At 38.9% G+C, this 19,961-nt stretch overlaps 1 protein-coding gene across 2 annotated transcripts in view; it reads right to left on the bottom strand.

Annotated features, from left to right (window-relative positions):
- DIAPH1 (diaphanous related formin 1) overlaps nt 1-19,961 on the bottom strand; it is a 102,244-nt gene that overhangs the window by 13,667 nt on the left and 68,616 nt on the right. For both annotated transcript variants that reach the window (XM_070234046.1, XM_070234045.1), the window contains 2 exons: nt 4,703-4,801; nt 289-383 (listed from right to left, as the gene is read on the bottom strand). In XM_070234046.1, coding sequence (XP_070090147.1) covers nt 289-383; nt 4,703-4,801 — 194 coding nt within the window. The remainder of the gene's footprint in view (nt 1-288; nt 384-4,702; nt 4,802-19,961) is intronic.

The raw sequence follows: 19,961 nt of genomic DNA, 5'->3' as shown, positions 1-19,961 counted from the left end.
CTGACAACTTGAGTCTAAATGGCTATTCTACTCTCCTATCAGTCCCTCACTCGGCCCAAGGACCACTAAGAAGAAAACATGGGCTGGGGAGGTATGTGAGGTGGCAGGACTTTTGAAAAATATACCAGAAACAAGCTGACCAGCAGAGAGATGGAAGCTTACCCAAAGCTAGCATTCTTTAAGCCAACAATGCTAGAGGAGCATCCTCATACTCGAAGCAGAGAGGCGATGAGGCCAGTGTACAGTGATGCAAAGAGCCAGCTCCAGCAGAACCACCTTGCTCCTTACCTGGATCATAGACTCAGTCAGAACAGCCTCATTCACCTCCAGGATGACATTCTTAATCTCTTGATAGGGCATGCGGAAGGAACCCAAAAAGATTGCTGCAAGAAAATGAGATATAAAGACATGTTCTTCTCAGACTCTTCCCTTTTCTAGTCCATCCTGCAAGCCTGTGGTGGACAATTTCCTAAGAGCGCTCTTTTGAAGTCACCGTCAGAAACCTCCACCAGCTCCTCACTGCCTATATAGTTAAAAGCCAAGTTCTTGAGTCCAGTGTTTAAGGTTCCCACCTGCCACCTTTCTCTCTCATTAATCTCCACATTTATGTCACATACCAGCCACATTGTTCCAAGCACCAAATTCTACCAAGTCTGTGACTCCTTGTCTTTGCTCACACAGGAAGTCTTTGATCTTCTCTATGTACATCAAAGATGTTCACCCTACTCTATTTTAGTTCCCCATTCCCATGACTCCATCCTCAAAGCTGCCACTGCTTCAAAATGCTCTGATTCTTAAACTGCCATATCCCATTCACTAACAAAGACTTCCTAGCTTTCCAGCTCTCTTGCTTACTAATCTCTAATTTGACCCTTCAGCCTCGTCAGAGTGCTCTCTCTCTCTGGCAAGAGAGCTGACCATTCCATTTTCTCTCAATGTATCAGTTCCACTTTGCCTTCCCTCTTTAACCTAGACCCTATAGTCTATCACTTCACTCACTCTCTGCTGTTACTTCCACTTCTATTACTACTATTCCTACTGTCTTTTTCCTTCTCCTCCAGGCCCTGGTTAATCCAGCTATCTCATTTCTCTACTCTTACTCCTGGGCTGATGAATACTGCAGATCAGAATCTATGAATCTGTAGTGGCACCAACGACAGCTGTGGCTTCGGCGCTGCCTAGCAATCCTTCTATGTGTCCCTAGCTCATGCTCTTCTGACCCTCTTGGCAGCTCCTTCAAAATATCCCCCTTTTCGCGGCTGGCCCCGTGGCCGAGTGGTTAAGTTCGCGCGCTCCGCTGCAGGTGGCCCAGTGTTTCGTTGGTTCGAATCCTGGGCGCGGACGTGGCACTGCTCATCAAAACACGCTGAGGCAGCATCACACATGCCACAACTAGAAGGACCCACAACGAAGAATATACAACTATGTACCGGGGGGCCTTGGGGAGAAAGAGGAAAAAATAAAATCTTAAAAAAAAAAAAAATCCCCCTTCTCCCAACTCTCCCACCACTTCCCCATTTGTTCTAAGATCTTGCTCACCTTCACTGAGAGAAACTGAAGCTATTGGTCAAATTAATTACTAAGCTTTCTCTTATGCCACTAACAAGCAGAGTATTGGGGACCCTCAGCTGGAGCCAGACTAGAAAAGGCTTGGTTAAGGACTACTTTGGAATTATCTAGAAGAAAACTTGTGCCAACACTTCTGCAAGCTTATCAGCAACTATACCCATACACTCATCCTTTCCTCATCTTTCAATAGAACAGGTGGCCCTAAGGACATTTTCCTTCAGCATATATACATAATCAAGTTTCTCATATCTGAAAAAAGAAAAACAAAAAACCCTCCTCAACCCATAGTCCTCTCTAACTACCAAATTACTTTTTTCCTTCACTTTAACAACATTCTAAAAATACAAGTCTATTCCTTCTCACTTCCACAGCTCGCATTTATTCGTCTGTCTCCACATAATCAATGAAAAGATGGCAACTATTTATTCAGTGTATAATTCATGTAAGACATAGCACCTTAAACACAATCTACAGACATGCTCTCATTTAACCCTATTCATAATATCCCTATAAGTTTGCCCCATTATTAGCCCCTATTATTAGCCCCATTTGATAGAAAAGGAAACTAATACTTAAAGAAGTTAAGCTACCCATCCAAAGTCACACTTCTAGTAGGGTTGGAGCCAGGATTTAAATACAAATGGATTCCAGGGCCTCTGTTCTTAACCTCTATGCTATACTGAAATTATTCTTGCTTAGGCTACTGACTTTCCTAATGCCAGATCCAAAGGAGACCTGCCTTGTCTTGATTTAACTTAACGCCTGTCTTCGTTTGACACTGCTGACTACTCCCACTTCTTAGGACTATGTCATAGTATTTTCCTTGCTGCTCCTTTCCAGCCTCCTTTTAGGTTTCTCCCCACCCTTCGTTTTTTTACTTGCACCTTAAATATCAATCGCCTTCAAAGCAAACTCATGGCTTCAACTATGACTCAAATGCTATCTCCTAAATTTTTATCTCCACCAAAATCTTCCTCCTGATTTCTACACTCAAATGCCTAATACACTCATCCTTTTGGAGGAGTGCCACAGGCATCTTAAATTCTATCCTAAAATTAATCATTTCTACCCACCACCTTGACACCTCTCATTCATGTCCACTACCCAATACTTCTCTCCCAAAAGACAGAGAATGTGCTCCTGCTGCATGTTCCTATTTCAGTAAATGGTATCGCTCTCTATAGAGTGATCTAAACCCAAGAAAACACCTCCTTCCTTATCCCCTCAGTCAATCACTAAGTTCTAGTAATTCTTATATCTTCTGCCTTTCTGTTCATTCTCACTACTTTAGTTTCAGACCCTGATTACCTCTCAGCCAGTTTAAAACAAAGACATAATTCACCTCTATACCTAGCCTTCCCCTACCCTAGCAATCCAGCCTCAAAATCACTGCTGAAGTAGCCTCCCCTCAAATTACATAGGGTTGTATCACTTATCTTCCTGAGTAAGATCACTTCAATAACTGCCATTGCCTAAGCCTACCAGAATTCTTTATGATGTAGCCTCTATTTCTAGGAAGCTTCTTCTCCCACCACTTCCTCACATATGGCCTTCACTCGGCTGTGCTCAACTACTTGCACAATGTTGACTCATGCCTCTGTGCCATCAGACATGCTGATCCCTCTGCCTGGAACAAGCCAGCCCTCACCCTTCACTTAATCCACTGTTAACAGTTCCCTCAATTCAGTTTAAGCAGCACCTCCTTTAGAATGACATCTCGGATGTGCTCCCTCCAACTTGATTTAGATGCCCACTTTCCTAGTGCTCTCATTAGCATCCCAGCACACTTCTATTACAGCATTTATTAATCCATGCTATTACCAGTATTTATTTTTCTGTCTCCACCAGACACATGTTTCATGAGGGCAGGACTTGGCTTTGTGTCTCCAGCACACAAGGGCACTTAGTAATGTTGGAATCACTAAATTACGTTGCCTAGACCAGCCCACCCTGCACTAACCTCAATTCTCTTTCTGAGTTCTGCTTTTCATATCGATATTACTCCACTGGAAATAACAATGTACTATCCCAGTCTTGGATCATTTTCCAAAATAACAGGTATTCATGTTTTATGTTCCTAGAGACAATCTTGAGAAGAGGAGACATTACTTTAGTCTCCATAAGAGGACTTACCCACAGACACTCTTTAGAATTATTTGCTGTCAGTGACCTAATATTATATCACCAAGAACAATGTAAAGGCCTACTGTTCTCATTGTATCACTGACTTCACTTATAGGTATATGTACTCACTACTTGTGTGACCTTGACCAAGTCACCACATCTGAACTTCAGTTTTCTCATTTAGAAAAATGAGGACAACAGCCACATCACAAGACTGTGAGTGGGTATTATGGAATACATACCCTTTCATCTCTGGAACACATGCCTGCTATGTGCCTAATAGAGCCTGCAACACGGCAGACCCTCAAGTATTTGGTGAACAAATATTTAAATCTGTTATTATTCAACATAAAGTAAGGAGATCAACAGTCAAAATGAACAAAAATAAACATTCATCCTAATTATCAAATAAGTACTACCTATATCAACTTTGCAGAGGAGTTTCTGATCTGAAATTTTGCCACCAATCAGAGTTATGAGCAGAGGTAGCAAGTTCAGAACAGAACTTTTCAGAGTTACTGAGCCTGCTCTGAGACGTACAGGATTTACATTATTTATTCTAAACCACAAAGTTATTTTACATTTAACTGAAGTCAGGCCAGTACCTGCATTTAAAGGAAATACTTAAAAGAAAGTGAGAAAGAAGGAAATGTATAGTGCCTAGAACATTTGTGGTAAATTTCCTGCAGATGCAATGGAAATAACAAGGGCTTTGAAATAAGGAAATCCAAGATTCAAATCCCAGACCTGTCTCTTACTAGCTACATGACTAGGCAAATTCCTAAAAGCCTTAGCCTCCCTTTCCTTGACATAAAGCCAGATACTAACAATCTTGCAGGGCTACTGGAGGGATTCAATGAGATATCGGAAATTCACTATGCAATGCCCGGCATACAGCAGGAACTCAACAAACAAAAGTTTCATAACAAGGGACCTTGGACCCACCAGAATTAAGTTCTTAGAAGAACTCCTTCACATTTCAAATAGTTGGCATCACAGAATTACTCACAGAGATTCTGGGCTGTCTTTGAATCCAACACCTTTAACTCTTTTACTTTTTTCTTCTGCACAGATTTCTTTTCTTCTCCACCTTCCTGATCCTTCTTGGCTGACGAGGGAAAAATTAGAAAGCAGGATTAAGGGCAAGCCACACTTGTGTCTTATTGAACTATTGTCCCAGCCTGGAATGGCCCCTCACTTCCTCTCTATTAATAATGGTCTCCTTACTGTATTCCTTCAAGGCTAACCTCCTCTTTAACCACTCACCCTTTTAGGACTGACCGCCCCCCCAACTATAATAAACATCTTATTTTCATTTCTTTAATAGTTACAATAATGCTTTCCCACCTATATCTTATCTACCTGCAGGGAGCAGCAAACTTTCTGTAAAGGGCCAGATAGTAAATATTTTCGGCTTTGCAGACCATATGGTCTGTCTCAACTGCTCAACTTTGCCATCACAGCATGAAAGCAGTCATAGATAGCACATAAAAGAATGAGTACAGCTGTATTCCAATAAAACTTTATTCACAAAAACAGGTAGTCTGCCTGAGAGCTGCAGTTTGCCAATCCCTGTACTAGAATCTTCCACTGTGTTATCCTTTCGTGCCTATTAAAAATCCTATTTATTTTACAAGCTCCATCTTAAACATAAGTTCCCTATAAAAATTTTCTTGATTTCCCCAAATGCCTATGATCTCTCTCTGACCCGACTGCACTGGAACCTTCTTCACAGCAAGTCCTCGCACTGACTTTGTTACAAGCGTATATAGTCTCTCCTTGACAAGATGAGGGCTTTGTTATTCCTCTTTGCTAGTCTCATGGCAGGAAAATATATTCCTAGTGGGATCTTACTGCTTAAATAGCACATTAGTGCACACAGGAGGTATAATATACTCCTTTCCTTCTACACTCTTTGCAGACTACCCAAAGCCAATGTATTTCTCCTTTTCTGTGAAGCTTTCCCTGATAAATATAATCACTTTCTGCTTTGATGAACTAGTTTTCATGGTATTTATTACTTATACCTCATTTGACGATTAGTTATTCAACATTTTGTGATATTTCGTATGCATCATCTTGATCTTTTAAAACCCTGTGTTACTTTGTTAGTGTGGATACTTTCCCATCCCACCCAGGTTTTGAACTTCAAGAGCGTGGGCAAAATAGTATTTCATTATCTCACTCCCTCAGCAGCTAGCATGATACTAACATTCACTAAAAAATGGTTGATACTGGCTATTGATGAGGATTGAGCAGTAGATAGAAAGTACAACAGGAACTGTTCTAGACAGACATAATTGTAAAGTATTGTCAACTTTCTAGAAAGCCATATGGGAATGTCTCTGTAAGAAGTGTCAAGAAACTGACAAAGCTAGTTGCTTCTAAGAGAGAAACAGGTGCTTGAATATGGAAGTGGGAGGAATACTTTTCAACACAAACCCTTTTGTACCGTTTGAACTTTAAACCATATGAAAAGTATTACCTGGCACAAATAAATAAGAAATAAAGCAAACAAAAAAGAAAGTTATATGACAAAAGGTATAAAGAACTACAAAAAAATTCACCTTTGGCCTGATAACCCTGACTTGAAGAAGGAAAATGCTAAATACAAGATTAGTTATTTAAATAAATACTTATTGAGTACCTATATGTGCCAGACTCTGTTCTGGGCAGTGGGAATAAAACAGTGAACAAAACAGAGAAAGATTCCTGCCTTCATGGAACTGATATTCTAATAGACAAATAGACAATAAACCAGCTAATAGATCAAACAGCACATTAGATGGCCGTAAGTGCTATGAGGAGAAAATCAAGTAAGGAAGAGAATAGGGCAATTTGATGGGGGATGAACTACAACCTTAGGAGGTAGTCAGGGAAGGTCATGGTGAGAATGTGACATTTGCGTAAAGACCTTTTAGAAGGGGAGAGAGCAAGCCATCTGAATATCTGGGGGCAAAGGGGAAACACTTCAGGCAGATAGAACATCAAATGCAAAGGCCTGAGACAGAAACACACCTCGTGTGCTAAAGGAGAAGCAAAAAGGTCATGATATCAGGCCAGTGGAGATGGAGTAAGGGAGAGAGCAGAGGATGAGGTCAGAGAGGTAGATAAAGCAGAGCACAGAAAAAAATGAAAATTAGGTATATTCAGATAAAAATGGAGACTTAAAACATCCAGACTGTATCACAAAAACTTAGAAGCAGGGAATGAGAAAAGTAAAAGCAAATCTCTCATTTTTATACAGGCAGAGGGAAAAGATACAGAGTCAATGCTGATGTTGAAAAACAGAAAAAACAGACAACATTTTTGCTTGGCAATAAGATAAAAATAAAAGGTATGGACACAAGAAAGAAAGGGGTGAAAACATCCTTTCTGTAGACGATACAACCATACACAGCAACTCAAGACAACTGCTGGAAGTAATAAAGAGCTACTAGGGCTAACAGTTCAGTAAGGATGACAGACAAAAGACAAGCACACGGACCCCCAGTCCTACCAAGATGGAACAACCGCATGCAGAGGAAACACAATCATATTTAAACACTGGGGAGGGTAAACGGACCTAAATGGAAATAGTTTCTACACTTCACTTGAGTTGATAAAATATCATTAGACTGGGCTAAGTTGTGTATGCATACTGTAATACCCAGAGCAACACTCAGCAAACTGTACAGAGCAATATACTCAGGCATTATAAAGAAATCAAAATAGAACCTTAAAATAACTTTCAAAGAAACCACAGGAAAGCAAGAAAAGAGAAACAGACGAAACAATTCACTGGCGGACTTGAGCCCTAACATATCAATAATTACCTTTAATCTAAATGGTCTAAATATACCAATTAACAGAGACTGGCTGTAGTGTAACTGCCTAACAATTAGCCTTTTTGATTGTAATGTAAGTGCCTGACATTAAGCTTTTGATTGCCAAAGCATCCATTTCAAAAACATCTACCTTGAATAAACATATTGCCAGCTACACAACCGGAGAGTCAGGCCACCTCACACAAGAAGTTCCCCTTTTAGAAAGCCCTGGGTGTCCTAGATAACTGTTAGAATGACCCTGCTTTTCCCTTCCTGTGCTTTACTTGCCGCTCTTATGTTTGAAATTCACCAACAAACAGTGAACCCTCAAAACCCTAAGCATCCCACGCTGGACTCCACTAAAGGCAGAACCTCAGGTCCATCCTCTCTCTACCTGTGACCACGCTGTGTGGCCCTAGGCGTGCCACATATCCTCTAGGACCTGTGAGTAATAAACCTTGTTTTTTCAAAGTTCCATGACGGTTGTTGCTAAGGTACCACTTGCAATCATAATAAGAATCACAAGGGCCAGTCCAGCCACAACATTGGTTCTGGAGGGGTAAATGTCTGTGGGGGCTTGCCAAAAGTATACAGGGACCAGGTGAGCACCCCTAGGCATTCCCAGACAATAAGAGCATCAGTACATATAGGCTGAGACTGGCACAAAACACTGGCAGAGGGGCCAGCCCCATGGCCTAGTGGTTGAGTTCAGCATGTTCTACTTCGGCAGCCCTGGTTCATGGGTTAGGATCTCTGGTGTGGACATACACCACTCGCCAGCCATGCTGTGGCAGCATCCCACACATAAAACAGAGGAAGACTGGCACAGACGTTAGCTCAGAGCTTATCTTCCTCAAGCAAAAAAAGAGGAAGACTGGCAACAGATGTTAGCTCAGGGCTAATCTGCCTTAGCAAAACAAACAAACAAACAAACAAAAAATGGCAGAGAGGACTAACAAAAGACCCAACAACATGCTGTCTATAAGAAACTTACTTCAAATACAAAGACATAGCTAGGTTGAAAGTAAAAGGCTGAAAAAAGATACATCATGCAGACATTACTTTAAAAAAAAAAGCAGAGTGGCTATATTACTATCAGGTAAGCAGACTTCAGAACAAAGAAAATAACTAGAGGCAAAGACAGACATTACATTAACAATTAAAAGATCAATCCACCAGGAAGACATAACAATTCTAAATGGATGTACCAAACAACAGAGCCTTGAATATAAGAAACAAAACTAATAGAGATGAAATGAGAAACTGACATAGGCAAGCCATAAGTTGGAGACACAATACCCTACTCTCAGTAATGAGTACAACTCCTAGACAGAAAATCAGCAAGGATATATAAGAAGTGAACAGTACAATCACTCAACAGAGTCCAACTGATAGATAAAGAACACTTCACCCAACAACCGCAGAACAAATATTTTTTTCAAGTGCTCATTGAACATTCCACCAAGAAAGACCATATCCTAGCCATAAAATAAATCTCAAAAAATTTAAAGGATTGAAATCATAGAGCATGTTCACTGCCCATAATGGAACCAAACTACAAATCAATAACAGAAAGATAAGGGGGAAATACCCAAACACTTGGAAACTAAAGAATCACTTCTAAATCATTTGTGGGTCAAAGCAGAAGTCTCAAGAGAATTTTAAAAATACACAGACCTGAAGGAAAATGAAATCTAATGTATGAAAATAGATAGGGCACAGCCAAAGCAATGCTAAGAGGGAAATTTACAGTAGTTTAAGTTTACATTAGAAAAGAAGAAAGATCTCAAATCAGTAATCTAATTTACTATATCAAAAAACTAGAAAAAGAAGAGCAAAATAAACCCAAAACAAGCAGAAGGAAGGAAATAAAAAAGATAGAAATCAATAACAATGAAAACAACTGAGAAAAATCAACGACTCAAAAAGCTGCTTTAAAAACAATCTATAAAACCTCTAGAACGATTGACAAAGATAAAAAGAGAGAAAACAGAGATCACTAGTATCAGGAATGAAACAGAATATCACTACAGGTCCTGCAGTGATTAAAAGGATAATAAAGAAATACTACAAACAACTTATACTCATAAATCCGACATTTCTAAGAAATGGATCAATTCCACGAAACCCACAAACTACCAAAACTCAACCAAGGTGAAATAAATAACTTGAATACTACCGAAACCAATTTAAGAACTGAATTCCTAATTAAAAGGCTCATTAGGGGCCAGCCCAGTGGTGCAGCGGCTAAGTTCACATGCTGCACTTTGGCGACCCAGGGTTCGCCAGTTTGAATCTCAGGTGCAGACCTACGCACGGCTTATCAAGCCATGCTGTGGCAGGCGTCCCACATATAAAATAGAGGAAGATGGGCTTAGATGTTATTAGCTCGGAGCCTATCTTCCTCAGCAAAAAGAGGAGGACTGGTGGTGGATGTTAGCTCAGGGTTAATCTTCCTAAAAAAAAAAAAGAAGGCTCATGAAAAGGAAATCTCCTGGCCCAGAAGGTTTCACTAGAGAATTCTACCTAACATGTAAAGAAAAATTAATGCCAATTTTACACAATCTCTTTTGGAAAATAGAAGAGGAGAGAACGCTTTCCACTTCATTTTGTGAATGCCACTGAATTGTTCACTTTAAAAGTGGTTAATTTTATGTTATGTGGATTTCCCCTCAATTAAAAAATTGCTAATTGTTTAGGATGTTTAAAATCACTATTTAAATCAGTAAAATTTGAATATGGAGTGTATATTACAGTATTATATCAATGATAAATTTCCTAAATGTGATAATTGCACTGTAGGTATGGAAAAGAATGTCCTTGTAGTTGGGAGAGGCATGCTGAAGAATTTAGGAGTAACGGGCCAGGATTTTGGTATTTTATCTCAGTTCAGCTAAATAAAAAGAGGAAAATGTTCATAGCAGCATTATAGCATTATTCAAAATAGCCAAAAAGTGGAAATGACCTAATGTCCATCAACTGATGAAGGGAAAAACAAAATGTGGTGTATCTGTAGGGAAGAATATTCAGCCATAAAAAGCTATTAAGCACTGATACATGCTCCAACATGGATGAACCTTTCAAACATCACGATTAGTGAAAAAGCAAGACACAAAAAGGCACATATTGTATGATGATATTGATACAAAATGTACAGGACAGGCAAATCCAGAGACAGAAAGTAGATTAGTGGTTGCCAAATTGGGGGAAGAGGAAATAGGGAGTCACTGCTAACAGATGCAGGGTTTCTTTCGTGTGTGATGAGAATCTTGTAGAATTAAATAGTGGCAGTGGTTGAACCACTTTGTGATATTAAAAAACCCATAGAATTGTACAGTTTAATAGTGAATTTCATGGTATGTGAATTCTATCTCAAAACAACAAATAAACAAACAAATGCATACATACATATACATATAAAATGGACCACAGATCTAAATGGAAAAGCTAAAACTAATAAACTTCCAGGAGAAATTAGAAAAATCTTTACAACTTTGAGGTAGGCAAGGATTTCTTAGAAACAAAAAAGTATAAACCATGTGGCAGGAAAAATTCTAAGTTGGTCACCAAGTTTCCTTCCTCCTAGTGTGCACACCCAGTATAACCTTTTTCCTTGAGTGTGTGAGTGGGCCTGACCTACTCTGGTAAGACCTTTTAAACAAGAGTTTAGAGGCCAGAGACATAAGAAGGCAAAGAGATTTGTAGTTGCAACAGATGCTCTCCTGCTGTCCTTGAAAAAACAAACTGCCACGCTGTGGAGATGGCCATGTGGCAGGAAATGGTGGGCAGCCTCTAGAAACTGAGAACAGTCCACAGCTGATGATCAGCAAGAAAACAGGAATCTATGCCCTACAATTACAAGGAACTGGATTCAGCCAAACACCACATGAGCTTGGAAGAGGACAACGAGCTCAAGAAAGTAATGTGGCCCAGCCAGAACCTTGAATTCAGTTTGGTGTGACCCTGAGCAGATGATCCAGCTAATTTGGATTCCAGACCTATGGAAACTGTGAGATAATAAGTTTATGTGGTTTCAAACCACTAAGTTTATGGTAATGTGTTATATAGCAATAGAAAATAATACAAAACATAAAGGAAAAATTGATAAAGTGGACTTCATCAAAATTAAAAACTTCTATTCTGTGAAAGACACTGTTAAGCAATGAAAAGACAGGCTATAGACTGGGAGAGACAATTATCTGATAAAGAACTAGTATCTAGAACAAATAAAAAATGACTCAATCATAAGAACAAACAACTCAATTTTTTAAATGGGCAAAACATTTGGACAGACACTTCACCAAAGAAGATATACCACTGTAAGAAAGCACAGAGGATGGTCAACATCATTAAGTCATTAGGGATATGTTCTAGGAATTAAAACTACAATGCTTAACCCATTAGAATGACTAAAATTAAAAAACAAAACTGATATCCCAATAACATTCTTCATAAAAACAGAACAAAGAACCCTAAAATTCACATGGAACAACAAAAGATTCTGAATAACCAAAGCAATCCTGAAACAAAAGAACAAAGCTAGAAGTATCACACTCCCTGAATTCAAAATATACTACATAGCTATAGTAATCAAAATAGCATGGTATTGACAGAAAAAACAGACATACGGATCAGTGGAATAGAACTGAGAGCCCAGAAATAAAACCACACATCTATGGACAGCTAATCTTTGACAGAGGAGCCAAGAATATACAATGGAAGAAAAGTCTCTTCAATAAATGGTGGTGAGAAAACTGGACAGCAAAGTGCAAAAGAATGAAAGTAGATCATTATATTACACCATACCCATAAATGAACTCAAAATGGATTAAAGACTTCAATGTAAGACATGAAACCATACGACTCCTAGAAGAAAACATAGGCAGTATGCTCTTTGACATGGGTCTTAGCAGTATGTTTCTGAATACCATGTCTCCTCAGGCAAGAGAAACAAAAGAAAAAGTAAACAAATGGGACTACATCAGACTAAAAAGCTTCTGCACGGCAGAGGAAACCATCAACAAAAGGAAAAGACAACCCACAAACTGGGTTTGCAAGTCATATATCTGACAAGGGGTTAATTTCCAAAATCTATAAAGAACTCATACAACTCAGCAACAACAAAATGAACAACCCAATCAAATAATGGACAGGGGGCCGGCCCGGTGGCCGAGTGGTTAAGTTCACATGCTCTGCTTTGGCATCCCAGGGTTTCTCCAGTTTGAATCCTGGGCATGGACATGGCACTGCTCATCAAGCCATGCTGAGGTGGCATCCCACATGCCAGAATTAGAAGGACCCACAACTAAAAAATACACAACTGTGTACCAGGGGCCTTTGGGAGAAAAAGGAAAAAAAAAAAAAAAAAAAAAAACGGGCAGAGGATATGAACAGATATTTTTCCAAAGAAGATATACAGATAGCCAACAGGCACATGAAAAGATGTCCAACATCACTAAGTATTAGGGAAATGCAAATCAAAACCACAATGAGATACCACCTTACACCCATCAGAATGGCTATAATTAACAAGACAAGAAATAACAAGTGTTGGAGAGGATGTAGAGAAAAGAGAACCCTCGTACATTGTCAGTGGGAATGCAAACTGGTACAGCCACTACGGAAAACAATTTGGAGATTTCTCAAAAAATTAAAAATAGAAATACCATTTGACCCAGCTATCCCACTACTGGTTATCTATCCAAAGAACATGAAAGCAACAATTCAAAGAGATTTTATGCATCCCCATGTTCATCGCAGCATTATTCACAATAGCTAGGACAGGAAAGCAATCCAAATTCCCATCAACAGATGAATGGATAAAAAAGATGTGGTATATCTGTGTGTGTGTATACATACACACCCACACCCACACACCCACAGAGGAATACTACTGAGCCATAAAAAAGACAAAATCAGGCCATTTGTGACAACATGGATAGACCCTGAGGGTATTATGCTAAGTGAAATAAGTCAGACAGAGAAAGACAAATACCATATGATTTCACTCATATGTGGAAGACAAACAAACAAACAAACACATACATAGATAAGGAGAACAGACTGGTAGTTACCAGAGGGGAAAGGAGTGGGAGGAGGGCAAAATGGGGTAAAGGGGTACATATGAATGGTGACAGATAAAAACTAGACTATTGGTGGTGAACATGAGGCAGTCTACACAGAAACTGAAATATAATAATGTGCATCTGCAATTTATACACTTTTCTAAACCAATATGACCTCAATAAAAAAAAAAAACCTAATGATACTAAATGCTGGTGAGGATGAAAACCTGGTGGAAATGAAAAAATGGAATACCCACCATAGAAAACAGTTCAGCAGTTTCCTATATAGTTAAATATACATTTACTGTAACATATGACCCAACGTTCCTATTCCTCAGTATTTGCCCAAGAAAAATGAAAACATATATGTCCAGATAAATCTTGTAGGCAAATGTTCCTATCAACTTTATTCATAATTGCCAAAAACTGGATTCAATCCAAAGGTCCCTTGACCGTAAATGGATATAAGAGAATACTTCTCAACAACAAAAGGGAAATAAACATGTTCACAACATAGACCAAACTCAAATACATTATCCTAGGTGGAAGAATCCAGACTGAAAAGGGTACTTAGGGGGCCAGCCTGGTGGCGTAGTGGTTAAGTTTGTGCACTTCATTTTGGTGGCCCAGGGTTCACAGGTTTGGATCCCAGGAACGGACCTAGCCCCACTCATCAAGCCATGCTCTGGCAGCACCCCACAGAAAGTAGAGGAAGACTGGCATAGATGTTAGCTCAGCAACAATCTTCCCCAAGCAAAAAGAGGAAGATTGGCAACAGATGTTAGCTCAGAGCCAATCTTTCTCACATCATACACACAAAAGGCTACTTAGTGTATGATTCCATTTATATGAGATTCTGGAAAAAAATAAAACTCTAGGGACAGGGGCCAGCCCAGTGGCTAAGTGGTTAAGTTTGCATGGTCTGCTTTGGCAGCCTAGGGTCTCACCAGTTTGTATCCTGGGCGAGAACCTAGCACTGCTCATCAAGCCATGCTGAGGTGGCATCCCACATAGCAGAACTAGCAGGACCTACAACTAGAATATGCAACTATGTACTGGGGGCTTTGGGGAGAGAAGAAAAAAGAAAAAGACTGGCAACAGATGTTAGCTCAGGGCCAATGTTTAAAAAAATACTATAGGGACAGAAAACAGATCAGTGGTTGCCAGGGCCTGGTGGTGAGGACAGGGAATGGACAAATGGACAGTAGGGAACTTTTTGGAGTGATAAAAATGTTCTCTGTCTTGACTGTGGTCGTTACATGGCTGTATACATTTGTTGAAACTCATAGAACTGTATGCATAAAAAGGGTAAATTTTACTGTATGCAAATTATACTTCAATAAACCTGACTAAACAAATTATATCTTCAAGGACAGTAAAATACAGTAGTATAAAGCTACAATAATTATAAAAGAGTATAATATTCTTATAAAAGAGGAATATATGACATGAATAAAGAAATAGAAGAAATTCCAGAAATCGGTACAAGACATTTAGTATATGCTAAAGTAGAAGCTCAGATCAATGAAAAAAAGATGGTCTAATCCAGGGCTTGGTAAACTTTTTCTTAAATGACCAGAAAGTAAATATTTTAGGCTTTGTGGACCACATAGTTTCTGTTGCAACTACTCAACTCTGCTAGTGTAATACGAAATAAGTCATAGAGAATATGTAATCAAATGGGCATGACTGTGTTCCGATAAAACTTTATTAACAAAAATGGGTTGGCCATCAACAAGACCAGAGTGACGTCAGCATCATGGCAGAGTGAGCTCTCCCAGTAATCTCTCCCCTCCACTACACAATGAAAAAGATATTCATACTCCAACAGATGATATCCACACAACACAAAAGATATCTGAGCCAGACATTGGAGGGCAGAGAGACTGGAGCCTCCCTCAGAGAAGGTGGAATGGGCTAAGAGAAAACTTTTCTCCTTCCCTGAAAGACTGTGATCAGACACTGTGTGGAGCCTTTGAGAGGGAAGGAACAGGGGAGGTGACATTCATTCATGGAAACATCAAAGATCCCTGAGGGCCCTTGCAGCCTAGGGGAAAGCCCCTACCGAGGTGAAAGCTAATGCAGGGCTGACTTCATCAAGCCAACACCCCAGGAGAGCAGATAGCAAGAGCAGAGTGAGAGCACACAGAAGAAAGCACCCCTCCTCCCCACCCACCCAGCACCAGCTCCAGTGCCTGGGATCCCAGCAGAGTGCAGAGGGCTCAGAATACACAGTTCTTGACCCCCACCCAGTGGCAAGAGGTGGTAACTATGACCAAATAATACCACAATGCGCAAAAACAGAGCCACACCCTCTAGCAGTATCAAAAATTATATTAAATCTCCACACCTGAAAGAAAATGACAAGTACCCAGAAATCAGTCTTGAGGACACAGAAATATGTAATCTAAATGACAGAGAATTCAAAACAGCTATCACCAAAAAACCCAACAAGTTAAAAGAGAATGTAGAGAAACAATTCAATGAGTTCAGGACCTACTTTACAAAAGAGATTGAAACTATAAAGAAGAACCAATCAGAAATACTGGAGATGAAAGACAATGGATGAGATAAAAGAAAATATGGATTCCCTGGATGTTTGAGTGGACATCATAGAGGAGTGATAGACATGTTGAAATGCTCCAGATAGAGGAATAGATAGATCTCCAGATAGAGAGAACTAAGACTAAAAAGAAATGAAGAAAGTCTCGGAGAAATAGCCAACTCAATTAGGAAATGCAACATAAGAATTACAGGTATTCAAGATGGAAAAAGAGAAGGAGAATGGAGCAGAAAGCTCATTCAAGGAAAAAACAGCAGAGAACTTCCCAAACCTGGGAAGGAGATGGAAAGCCATGTGGAAGAGGCTACCAGATCTCCTAAATATGTGAAGACCTATTGCAAGACCTACGGCAAGGCATATAGCAATGACACTGGCAAAAGTGAATGACATAGAAAAAATACTAAGCGCAGCAAGGCATAGGAAAATAACCTACAAAGGAACTCCTATCAGGCTTTCAGTGGATATCTCTGCAGAAACCTTACAACCTAGGATAGACTAGAATGACATATTCAAATCTTTGAAGGACAAAAACTTTCAGCCAAGAACACTCTATCCAGCAAAAATATCCTTCAGATATGATGGAGAAATAAACTTTCCCAGATAAACAAAAACTAAGGAAGTTCGTAGCCATGAGATCCCCCTACCCCCACACAAGAAATCCTGAAGAAGGCCCTCACATCTGGGAAAAAAAGGGAGAAAGGGGTTACAAAGCATGCAGTAAGGAGATAAATAGGTAGACAAAATTAGAAAATTGCAGCTATACATCAGAACAAGTTAGCAAATACTCAAGTATAGTATTAAAGATAAAGGTAAGGAAAACACCAAAAACAAAGATAATCTTGTCATTTTAACCACAAACTCACAACACAAGATGGAATAAGATGTGAGAAAAACAACTTAGGAGGGGAAGAGGAAAAGGACTGAATCAGTTTAGTCTAAGGAAATAAGAGGCCATCGGAAAATGGACTATCTTATCTACGAGATTTTGAATACCAACCTCATGGTAACCACTAAACAGAAAAGCAGAACAGAGACACAAATAATAAATAAGGAGAAAACAAAGAAACACAACATAAAACACTAAAAAACTCAATTGGTAGACCAAAACACACAGGAAGAGAAACAAAGGCAAAGCAGGAGAACCAGAAAACAAGTGATAAAATGGCAGCATTAAGCCTTCATGTATCAATAGTCAGCCTAAATGTAAATGGATTGAATTCTCCAATAAAAAAACAGAGTGGTGAGATGGATTAAAATACAAGACCCAAGAATATGCTGCCTCCAGGAAACACATCTCAGCTCCAAAGACAAACACAGGCTCAGAGTGAAGGGATGGAAGGTGATACTACAAGCTAATGGCAAACAAAAGAAAGCAGGCATTGCAATACTTATATCAGACAAAGTAGACTTCAAGATAAGACAGATAGAGAGAGACAAAGAGGGGCAGTATATAATGATCAAAGGGACACTCCACCAAGAAGACATAACACTTATAAATATCTATGCACCCAACACAGGAGCACCAAAGTACATAAAGAAACTATTATCAAACCTAAAAGGAGATATTAATAATAACACAATAATAGTAGGGGATCTGAACATTCCATTCACATCAATGGGTAGATCATCCAGGCAGAAAATCAACGAGGAAACAGTGGAATTAAATGAAACGCTAGACCAGTTGGACTTAATAGACATATATAGAACACTCCATCCAAAAACAGCAGAATACACATCCTTCTCAAGTGTGCATGGAACATTCTCAAGGATAGACCATACGTTGGGAAACAAGGCAAGCTTCAATAAATTTAAGAAGATTGAAATAATAACAAGCATCTTTTCCAATCACAATGCTATGAAGCTACAAATTAATTACAAGAAATAGCTGAGAAAAGGACAAAGATGTGGAGACTAAACAATATGCTATTGAACAACCAATGGATCATTGAAGAAATTAAAGGAGAAGTCAAAAAATATCTGAAGACAAATGAAAACATACCATACCAACTCACATGGGATGCAGCAAAAGCGGTACTAAGAGGGAAATTCATTGCAATACAGCCTCACCTTAACAAATGAGAAAAATCCCAAATAAGCAATCTCAAACTACGCCTAACTGAATTAGAAAAAGAAGACCAAAGCCCAAAATCAGCATAAGGAGAGAAATAATAAAAATCAGAGGAGAAATAAATGCAAGTGAAACAAAAAAGGCAGTAGAAAGGATCAATGAAACAAAGAGCTGGTTCTTTGAGAAGATAAACAAAATTGACAAACCCTTAGCCAGACTTACAAAGAAAAAAAGAGAGAAAGCTCAGATAAATAAAATTAGAAATGAAAGAGGAGAAATAACAACGGATACCACAGAAATACAAAGGATTATAAGAGAATACTATGAAAAGCTATACGCCAACAAATGGACAATCTAGAAGAAATGGATAAATTCTATCAACCTCCCAAAGTGGAGTAAAGAAGAAATAGAGAATTTGAATAGACCAATCACAAGTAGAGATTGAAATAGTAATCAAAAGCATCTGAAAAAATAAAAGCCCAGGACCAGATGACTTCCCTGGAGAATTCTACCAAACTTTCAGAGAGGATTTAATACCTATCCTTCTCAAGATATTCCAAAAAATTAGGGAAGATGGAATACTTCCTAACACATTCTATGAGGCAAACATCACTCTGATCCCAAAGCCTGACAAGGACAACACAAAAAAGGAAAACTAGAGGCCAGTATCACTGATGAACATAGATGCAAAAATCCTCAACAAAATTTTGGCAAACCGAATACAGCAATATATCAAAAAGATCACACATCATGATCAAGTGGGATTTATACCAAGGACACAGGGATGGCTCAACATCCACAAATCAATCAATGTGATACACCACATTAACAAAATGAGGAATAAAAACCACATGATCTCAAGAGATGCAGAGAAAGCATTTGACAAGATCCAACAGCAATTATGATAAAAACCCTTAAAAAAATGGGGACAGAAGTAAATCACCTCAACATAATAAAGGCTATGTATGACAAACCCGCAGCCAACATCCTACTCAATGGGGAAAAACTGAACGCCATCCCTCTCAGAACAGGAACAAGACAAGGATGCCCACTATCACCACTCTTATTCAATATAGTACTGGAGGTTTTGGCTAGAGCAATTAGGCAAGAGAAAGGAATAAAAGGAATCCAAATAGGGAGTGAAGAAGTGAAACTCTTGCTGTTTGCAGATGACATGATCTTATATATAAAAAATCCTAAAGTATCCATTGGAAAACTATTAGAAATAATTAACAACTACAGTAAAGTTGCAGGGTACAAAATCAACTCACAAAAATGAGTTGCATTCCTATACTCTTAATAACGAACTTATAGACAGAGACCTCAAGAATACAATTCCATGTACAATTGCAAGAAGAAAATATCTAGGAATAAATTTAACCAAGGAAGTGAAGGACTTACACAATGAAAACTATAAGACATTATTGAAAGAAATAGATGATGACATAAAGATATGGAAAGAGATTCCATGCACATGGATTGGAAGAATAAACATAGTTAAAATATCCATACTACCCAAAGCAGTCTACAGATTCAACGCAATCCCAATCAGAATCCCAATGACATTCTTCACGGAAAGAGAAAATTCATATGGAGCAACCAAAGACCCCAAATTGCTAAAGCAACACTGAGAAAAAAGAACAAAGCTGAAGGCATCACAATCCCTGATTTCAAAATGTACTATGAAGTCAAAGTAATCAAAACAGCATGGTACTGGTACAAAAACAGGCACATAGATCAATGGAACAGAACTGAAAGCTCAGAAA

The sequence above is a fragment of the Equus caballus genome, chromosome 14 (genome assembly GCF_041296265.1).
Source record: "Equus caballus isolate H_3958 breed thoroughbred chromosome 14, TB-T2T, whole genome shotgun sequence".
In the NCBI taxonomy this organism is placed as follows: domain Eukaryota; kingdom Metazoa; phylum Chordata; class Mammalia; order Perissodactyla; family Equidae; genus Equus; species Equus caballus.
The sequence above is the reverse complement of the archived record's forward strand: the minus strand, read 5'-3'. Positions and strand labels throughout refer to the sequence as shown.